General features: G+C 36.1%; 2 protein-coding genes across 4 annotated transcripts; one reads left to right on the top strand and one right to left on the bottom strand.

Moving 5' to 3' along the window:
- Nucleotides 1-368: 368 nt before the first annotated feature.
- Nucleotides 369-5,054, top strand: LOC112009750 (protein kinase STUNTED). Of its 2 annotated transcripts, XM_065768426.1 has the most exons (11): nt 369-636; nt 900-1,223; nt 1,340-1,413; nt 2,281-2,399; nt 2,489-2,604; nt 2,699-3,202; nt 3,283-3,531; nt 3,635-3,798; nt 3,973-4,200; nt 4,289-4,438; nt 4,564-5,054. In XM_065768426.1, the coding sequence occupies exons 2-11, from the start codon at nt 1,067-1,069 to the stop codon at nt 4,819-4,821; spliced, it is 2,019 nt and encodes a 672-aa protein (XP_065624498.1). In that variant the 5' UTR covers nt 369-636; nt 900-1,066; the 3' UTR covers nt 4,822-5,054. The 2 variants fall into 2 exon arrangements, with proteins under 2 accessions (XP_065624498.1, XP_023897850.2); XM_024042082.2 differs by lacking the exons at nt 369-636; nt 900-1,223; nt 1,340-1,413 and adding exons at nt 1,712-1,906; nt 2,023-2,096.
- A 166-nt stretch (nt 5,055-5,220) lies between these two features.
- Nucleotides 5,221-8,435, bottom strand: LOC112009732 (stress response protein NST1). 2 transcript variants are annotated; one of them, XM_065768427.1, is made up of 4 exons: nt 7,937-8,435; nt 6,533-6,887; nt 5,927-6,423; nt 5,221-5,560 (listed from the first exon to the last, which is right to left on the bottom strand). In XM_065768427.1, the coding sequence occupies exons 1-4, from the start codon at nt 8,015-8,017 to the stop codon at nt 5,549-5,551; spliced, it is 945 nt and encodes a 314-aa protein (XP_065624499.1). In that variant the 5' UTR covers nt 8,018-8,435; the 3' UTR covers nt 5,221-5,548. The 2 variants fall into 2 exon arrangements, with proteins under 2 accessions (XP_065624499.1, XP_023897822.2); XM_024042054.2 differs by having other exon boundaries at nt 5,221-6,423.
- Nucleotides 8,436-8,807: the final 372 nt, after the last annotated feature.

Here is an 8,807-nt window from a genome sequence, read left to right as displayed (position 1 = left end):
AAATGTCAAATCAGAGAATATCATCACATATGGTTAAAAATTATTATTGATTCATTGAACGTGTTTTATGACTTCACTTTGGCTCCTCGTTTTATATATTCTTTTATAAAGTGAGAGACCTAGAGATCACGTAACAACATGTGGCACAGCCTCGAGTTTCTCAAACCCGCAACAGCCGGTCGAATTTTCTATCCCCACGTTCTCTGCACCTAGTATATGACCGGATATCATGGGTTTCCCGCGAAATTTTGCCGGTTTGTTCAACGAACTCAATCACAAATGACTCCTATTTTCACGTACCCTTAAAAAAATTTGCCCACTCTTTCTGGGAATTCACTCACTTGCCGAAACTTGCTTCTCCACAAAATCCAAACCCACTTAACATTTTTTTTTTTTTCAAATTTTTTTAATGAATACCCATTTGCTTGAATAGGCTTCATCGTCACCATAACACTCATATATTTTTAAATTTCTAAAAAAATATTAAGAATACGTACACTCAATACAGCATCAAAGTGTTAATTTATAGTATTATTTGAGAGACTTGAAATTTTAGTTGCAGTAGTTGGCGGTATTTTCATATTTAAAACATGTTTTGCTCCAACAACATGTGGCCAAATGACATGCAACTTTTAGGTACAACTTAATTGTCTTGTTTTGTTTACATTTTTGCTAAAACTTTTTTTTTTGGGGGTAAAGACTTTAATGGTCAATGAAAGATCTTGTGAGTTATCCTGTAGTTTTTTTCGGATAGTTATAATATTATTTTTGTTGGGAATTTTTTATTTTTTATTTTTAATACTGATTGAGATCTGGTTGGTTTATACTTTATATGGTAGTAATATGTTGGCCTGCACCATTTATATTAGTCTAATGAAGCATTAGCTTTGTTATTGTAGATTGAGTTGAAAATGGAAGCTTTTTATTGCAGAGATTGAAGAAGCACAATATTCAAGGATAGTGACAAGAATATATTTGCTGAAGTTCTTCAAAAGTCAAGGTGGAATAGGATTTATAAAAAATTTTGAGAGTGTGAAAGAGATTGTTTAGAGGGAAATAAAGAAAAATGTTAGTTCAGAAGGTGGCTAATGCTGTTGGGAAGAGAAATGTGTTGGTTGGTATCCGTATTGACAGCCAGAGCAGAGAGCTGCTCAGCTGGGCTATTGTGAAAGTTGCTGAGCCTGGAGATTGTGTGGTTGCAGTTTATGTTTGTAGAAGTTCTGGTAATGCTTGGACTTTGAAATTTTGTGTGTTATAGAAATATGATATGATTTTCATGTGCTTTCTTAATTCATATTTGTTACTTCTTTTGGCTCTAACACTATTCGTTTCAATACAGACCGGGCTTCAAAAAACAAGAACTTGTTGGATGGTTATTTAGAAGTTTATGAAGAGCTATGTAATGCAAACAAGGTTAGTAATGCTTTATCAATTTTCACTTTCTGTTCATTCATTGAGAATACATGTGGCTCACCGTGACGAACCTGTAGAGGATTCATAGCTGCTCCTAAAATTCTGTGACTAAGTTTTGGTTCTTGTCGTTGTTCATTCATTGGAATATTAATGATTGATTATCATTTGGGATATTTGGTTTCAGGTTGATCTCAGTGGTCAAATCTTGACAGGAAGTTCAGCCCGAAAGGTTTTGGTGAGAGAGGCGAAGAGCTGTGCTGCTGTGGCTGTAGTTGTAGGGATAAGCAAGCATTTTTGAGAGTGTGAAAGAGATTGTTTAGAGGGAAATAAAGAAAAATGTTAGTTCAGAAGGTGGCTAATGCTGTTGGGAAGAGAAATGTGTTGGTTGGTATCCGTATTGACAGCCAGAGCAGAGAGCTGCTCAGCTGGGCTATTGTGAAAGTTGCTGAGCCTGGAGATTGTGTGGTTGCAGTTTATGTTTGTAGAAGTTCTGGTAATGCTTGGACTTTGAAATTTTGTGTGTTATAGAAATATGATATGATTTTCATGTGCTTTCTTAATTCATATTTGTTACTTCTTTTGGCTCTAACACTATTCGTTTCAATACAGACCGGGCTTCAAAAAACAAGAACTTGTTGGATGGCTATTTAGAAGTTTATGAAGAGCTATGTAATGCAAACAAGGTTAGTAATGCTTTATCAATTTTCACTTTCTGTTCATTCATTGAGAATACATGTGGCTCACCGTGACGAACCTGTAGAGGATTCATAGCTGCTCCTAAAATTCTGTGACTAAGTTTTGGTTCTTGTCGTTGTTCATTCATTGGAATATTAATGATTGATTATCATTTGGGATATTTGGTTTCAGGTTGATCTCAGTGGTCAAATCTTGACAGGAAGTTCAGCCCGAAAGGTTTTGGTGAGAGAGGCGAAGAGCTGTGCTGCTGTGGCTGTAGTTGTAGGGATAAGCAAGCACAGTGCTCTTGGGTAAGAGGGAGAGATGTAACTATAACTTTTGGATTGATTTTAGATTGTGTAATTCTTTTCTGATTACTCTAAACAGATATCATTTTCAGGGGTCGGGCTTCCACAGCCAAATATTGCAGCAGAAGGCTGCCTTCAACAACCGATGTTTTGGCTATCCACAATGGGAAAATTGTGTTCAGAAGGTTCACCAATAATCAACTACCAGGTTTGGTATTTGTGTCCTGGTTAAAGTTCCATCTTTTAGATTATTGAGACACATAAGAGAGTCATATAACAAAGTTTGCTTTCAATTATGTCAGGTCTTAAACTTAATGGGGATCCAAAGCCAAGTTTTAGTCTAATAAAAGTTCCAACTTTAGAAGATTACAAATCTGAATTTGGTGACTCTGAGGCAGAAACTGCATCAACCATTTCTGAGGTGGTACAAAACTCCAGAGATGGAGTTTTCAACCTTGCCTGTGACAGCAAAAGACTTTCTTTGAGATCAAATTCTCTATATGCAAGAGACCCTTTGGATTCTAGGCCGGGTTGGCCATTACTTCGTAGAGCTAGTTCATCTATTCCACAAGCACCACTTGCTAGGAACATATCTGTGGTGCAATGGGTAATGACCTTACCAGATCGTTCCCCACAGCTAAGTCCTCAATGTTCAACTATTAAAGAAACCCCATTTGAAAGTGATATCAGTGAAGGTTTGGATGTGAGTCCTAAGAATTGTTTGTCTGCATTCGGTAAGCTACCGAAAGGTTGCAAATGTTTCAGTCATGAGGTTCTGAAAATGTCAACTTCTCAGTTTTCCTCAGGTGAGTAACTTTTATCCTGAGATTATTCATGAAATCATATTTATTCTTATTCTCTGACTAAATTTTTGCTTTTGTAACAGAAAATTTGATCAGCAAAGGAGGATGTAACCGTGTATATAAGGGGATTCTTCCAGAGGGCAAGGCAGTGGCAGTAAAGATTGTGAAATCAACCAAAGAAGCATGGAAGGATTTTGCCTATGAAGTGGACATCATCTCCTCACTGAAACACAAACACATCACACCCTTGATCGGTGTCTGCATCGAAGATAATGCTTTAATCTCAGTTTATGATTTCTTGTCTAAAGGAAGCTTAGAGGAAAACCTACATGGTAATGCTCAATAAGACTTTATCATTTATGCCTTCTAAATTTTTTTTTTCTTTCACTTGCTAAGGATTGTCACCATACTGATATGAGTTAATATGTGATATAGGTAAAAACAAAGATAAGTCCGTATTATCATGGGATGTGAGATTTAATATAGCAGTTGGGATTGCTGAAGCTCTAAATTACCTACATAATGAATGTTCTCAGCCTGTTATTCATAGAGATGTCAAGTCTTCAAATATTCTTCTCTCCAATAGATTTGAACCACAGGTATTACTCTAGCTTTACCTTTTCTAGGTACCACTGTACTTTTACCCAGTTAATTTTTAAGCCAAATAAACCAATGAAAATAATTTATACCAGACCAGCACTAACACGTGGTAATTAGAAATAATAAATTGTCACAAAAGAATGATATGATTAATTGTTGTTGCTGTGTGACAGTTATCTGATTTTGGGCTTTCGATGTGGGGACCAACAAATTCATCATTTGTGACTCAAGGCGATGTAGTAGGAACATTTGGTTATATTGCTCCTGAATATTTCATGTATGGGAAAGTAAGTGACAAGATTGATGTGTATGCCTTTGGTGTAGTGCTTCTTGAATTGTTATCAGGAAGAGAACCTATTGGCTTAGAAAATCCCAAAGGACAAGAGAGCTTGGTCATTTGGGTAAGAGCCTACTCCATAAATAGAATTTTGCTTGTGCCAATTTTGTGAGTGTTATACTTATGAATAACATTTAATATGATGATTTCAGACAAAGCCAAAGATAGAGTGTGGAGATATAAAAGGTATTTTGGATCCAAAATTGGATGGAAAATATGATGAGACTCAGGTTCGGAGAATGGTTCTTGCATCAACCCTCTGCACCACAAGGGCAGCTCGGCTTCGCCCTAAAATGAGCCAGGTAATAATATTGCAATACTGAAGATGTCATACCATAGATGTCATGTATATACTATATTCTAAGGACAAGTTTTCTTTAATATTAGAGTGAGAGCTAATTGAACTTTAAACTTCTTTACTTTCCAGATACTGAAGCTGCTAAAAGGGGATATATATGTTGAAGAATGGTTGAACTCCCAAAATGGTAATCTAAAGGATTCAGAAAACCAGGACAACAATGATGATGAGGTTTATCCAAATTCTAGTCCAGAGTTACATTTGAGTCTTGCATTGCTTGATGTTGAAGATGATAACACATCAGATAGTAGTGTTGAGCGCAGCAACAATAGTTCTTTGGAAGAATACTTGAAAGGACGATGCAGCAGATCTTCCAGCTTTGACTAGCTTTAGTCTCCCAAATAGTTTCACCTTTATCAAACACAAATTTGCTTCATACTTCACTTTTTCAGGTGTGTAGTTTGTAATTGTACAGTTGAGGAAAAGAATGTTGGCACCCTACAGGGAGGTGTTTTGTAGAAGTAAAATGTAAAAATCCCATTTAATTGTTCTTTTGCAACAATTCCATGGTTACAAACCTATAGTAACTATAAATGGCACCAAAATCTGTAAGTGAATAAGGCTTTGAGTATTTGTTTTAACGGTAAACTGAATTGGCAGTACAAAGATGCTACACCATTGATATATGTCGGCATAGCCAACAAAAGGATGATTGAGATTTCATCCTTAATTTGCGGTAACTAAACTCAGATGCAAACTGCAAAGATATAAATTGCAATGGCAAAAGACAAATAACAGCAATAATAAATTCAAATCCAAAGTTAAAGAGATTACAGGACAATGAACCACATTGTATTTATTCTGGTTTTAAGAATTCAAGTACAAGAATGGACTAAGATTTAATAAAGGTTACTCCTGCAAAATTAGCTGACCGACAGGGTAGCTGTCTCTATGGAGGTTCTTGGTGAATTACCTGAGGTCACATAAACAATGGCTCAAGTTAGCCAGTCTACACAAGAATTTGTATCCTTGACAGTGTGATGGGGAGCTCTACCATACCATGTCCATGAAATCAAAGTCTGCTTCAGCATCTGTTTCCAGTTCCACAATCATGTTACTTGTACTCCTGTTGCAAGGCAATAATAAACCAGCTTAAATGGCCATAATTCTGCCATTAGAATACTGTCCTCATCAATGTTGCAAGTGTAACCATAAATCAACATCCCAACTTCATCCCTAATTAAGCTAGCAGCACCCAGAGGTTAATTTGAGCACTATGTAGTCGCCTTGAAACAAATGCAACTATGAAAAATCACATTAGAGAACACAAAGGCAGGTAAGCCTGTTCTCAGTTTGATCACTGGAAAGACTGATAGAGAGATTTCAAACCCGACCACAGATGACAAAATTTTCATATAACTCATAGTCCGATATAATGCTTCCATTTACATTTTCAAAATAGTACTGTATATGGCAAAGCATATATGTCAACCTCAGGAAAATAGTGAGCATAAGGGTATAGGATGCAACTTCCATGACAGAAGTCATAACTGCAAGGGTTAGTTTTTTGAATTGTGTCGCTTCTGGGCTGCCTTCTCTGAAAGAGCCACTCTTGATCATCAAACTTAGGGTGCTCATTCTGTAAAGGAGGGGGAACCCAATTCACAATTAACACTCTATATTGTGATTCCATCTGCAGTGAGCAACTTTCAGACAAGCTCAATGCTGGAGCTGTTTCAGCCTTCTCATCAGAGACAACCTCAGTTGGAAAAGGGGAAAGGCACATCTCTCTGGTAGTTCCAGAAGCCATTTCCTGGGAAGTCGTAGGTAAACCAAATGTAGAACAAAATTTATCGTTTCTGGGTCTAGGATCCATTTCAAACTCCTGTTGGACAAGTGTATCCATACATGTGGGGGTAGAACAAGCTGGTTTGCTGGACAGTGCAGCTTGATCCTTATGCTTTTGCAGTTGAAAGTTAAAATGACTTTCTGTAGTAAAAAGTAAAAACATGGTGACAAATATAAGTATCTGAGAAAATGTGACAAACCTAAGAAGCAAATTGATTTCCTAAGAAAGGACTAATGTAAACAGACATACCGTGGTTATGGCTGGCATTGGGAGAACATTTGACCCTCTTCCTCTTAATGTTATTGCTATTGTCAGAGGAATCATAGATGCAGTCAGAAATAGTTGGCTGCTCAAGCTCTTCAGTAAGACTGCTGGCCTCCAACCCTTGTGCTTCATATTTCCTTCCCTTTTCATTGTCACCTTTTTCCCAACTTCTCTTTTTACTGCCATCTTTGTTCCTATTTTGCTGATTCTGCATTTCCTGCCCAACCTCACCATCTTCCCTTCTTCTCTTCTCCTCTTTCTTCCTCCTCCTCTTCTCCTTCTTCCTCCTCCTCTTCTCCTTCTTCCTTTCCTTTTCAGCCTCTACCCTTTCTCTGTTGAGCTTCAGAGTAGAAAAGAAAAATAATCATTTTGGGATAAACTAAACAGGTAGTCAAGAAAAAAAGCAGTATCAAGCTAATTCTTTGATTCCCATAATTTAGCAACTCCAAAGATATGTATTGCCAATCGTTTCATAAATATAAACAACAACATATGCTTCATTTTCTGAACATGCATTCCCTCTTAAACAATATTTATTATTCGGTTTTCTCCCTGTCACCTCTGAACGATATTTCTGCAATCAACTAAATAGTTTCCAAAAAATCCTTAAGCATGACAGTCTCCTGATTTAGGACTAGTTACTATTACTTCAAATTCAAGAAGATCAACTGTACAACTTTTTGCCATTATTCATGCTATGAATGAAAAATCTTTAAAAGTATAGAGATCATGGTAATATTTAAAACTGAGAAGTCCCATTGACTAAACTAAAACAGAGATGTAATTTATCTCAAGTTGAAGGTTACAAGAAACTACATGGTGTTTTAGAGGAAATATGACCCTATAGAGGGCAAAATTTTCATGTGAAGGGGGGAGCACATTCTGAGATCATTCAGAATCTAATTAGGGCATAACCTAAGTAAATATATTCCCTCTTTGATAAAACGCAGCAATTGCTCCCTCAACTACCAAGAAATGCAGCACACAGTTACTTTTGGGCCCAAACAACCAAAATCAAATCACAAGACAGAAAACCATATGCATTATCCCCTCATAGAATTCCATCAAACCATTTATTAAACAAAACGTGATCCTCTTTCCTTCTCCATATTAACGCATTGTCACATGATCACAATTCATTAATATAACTTAGGAACTATCTTCAATCACAAATAACACCAAATCAAACATCAAGCAAGAACCAAAAAAAAAAAAATAGTACTATTATTCATGAGCTCCTCTACTTCATGCACTCTTATTCATTAAAAAAAGGGTACTATTTCACCATATACACATGCCATGAAAGATAATTAACTCCCCATTTAACTCAAGATGTGAAGTGACAATATAGCAGTAGTAACAGAACATAAATTGCTCAAACAAACAAACCTTAATCAGTTCTATAAGAGCCTCGCCACCCTCACCGTTCCACACATACCCTGGTGGAGGAAAGGGTATGCACCGAGACATTGGTCATAAACTTGGAAGAACAAAACAAATCCCCCTTCAAACTCTTAGCTTTCAAAGACTACAAAACAAAAAACTGTTATGTTCACAACCCAAAAGTGTCCAACAGAAACAACAACAAAAACCAAGTCTCTCTCTCTCTCTCTCTGCCCCCCTCTGGATGTGACTAATTGTTTCGAAAGTTCACAAAGTTTTTGTCTTTTCTTGTTTTCAAATTCTGAGTTGCCTTTGTTTTCAACTACGGCAGAAGAGATAAACCAAGAACCTCCATAAAAGCTAGAGTTCTGATTGTTCCGGAGGTTTTGGTACGGTTGAAGGGACTGAGAGAGAGAGGGGGGGACAGTTTGGAAGGGTGGATTTGCCTGAATCTTTTCTGGTTAATGTAGTTCCCGCGTTGTGGATTTTTTACTTTCTGGTCCTCTTCTTCTCTATATTAACAAATTTGTCTCCCCTATATATATATATGTAAATATAAACTCAATAAAAAAAAATTATGTCAACTCAATAAATTTTTATATTTAATGATTATTTTGAAAATTCTAGAATTTGGGTTACATTTTTTCTTTTTATATTTTCCACACTTGTAAAATTCAAAATATTAGATATTCCGGATAATTATCCTATTTATAAATTGTTTAAATTTTATGTTTTTTTTTTTTGTATTTCAAAACAATCAATGCTTGGAATACAACTTTTTTCATGGGTTTTTTTTTTTTTAGCATCACTATCATAATTAAAACATCAATTTTACCAGTTATATCATGGATATTATTTTAATTATGCACCAATCAAA

The sequence above is a fragment of the Quercus suber genome, unplaced genomic scaffold (genome assembly GCF_002906115.3).
Source record: "Quercus suber isolate HL8 unplaced genomic scaffold, Cork oak 2.0 scaffold_933, whole genome shotgun sequence".
Lineage (NCBI taxonomy): Eukaryota > Viridiplantae > Streptophyta > Magnoliopsida > Fagales > Fagaceae > Quercus > Quercus suber.
This window is presented reverse-complemented; position numbering and strand designations above follow the sequence as displayed.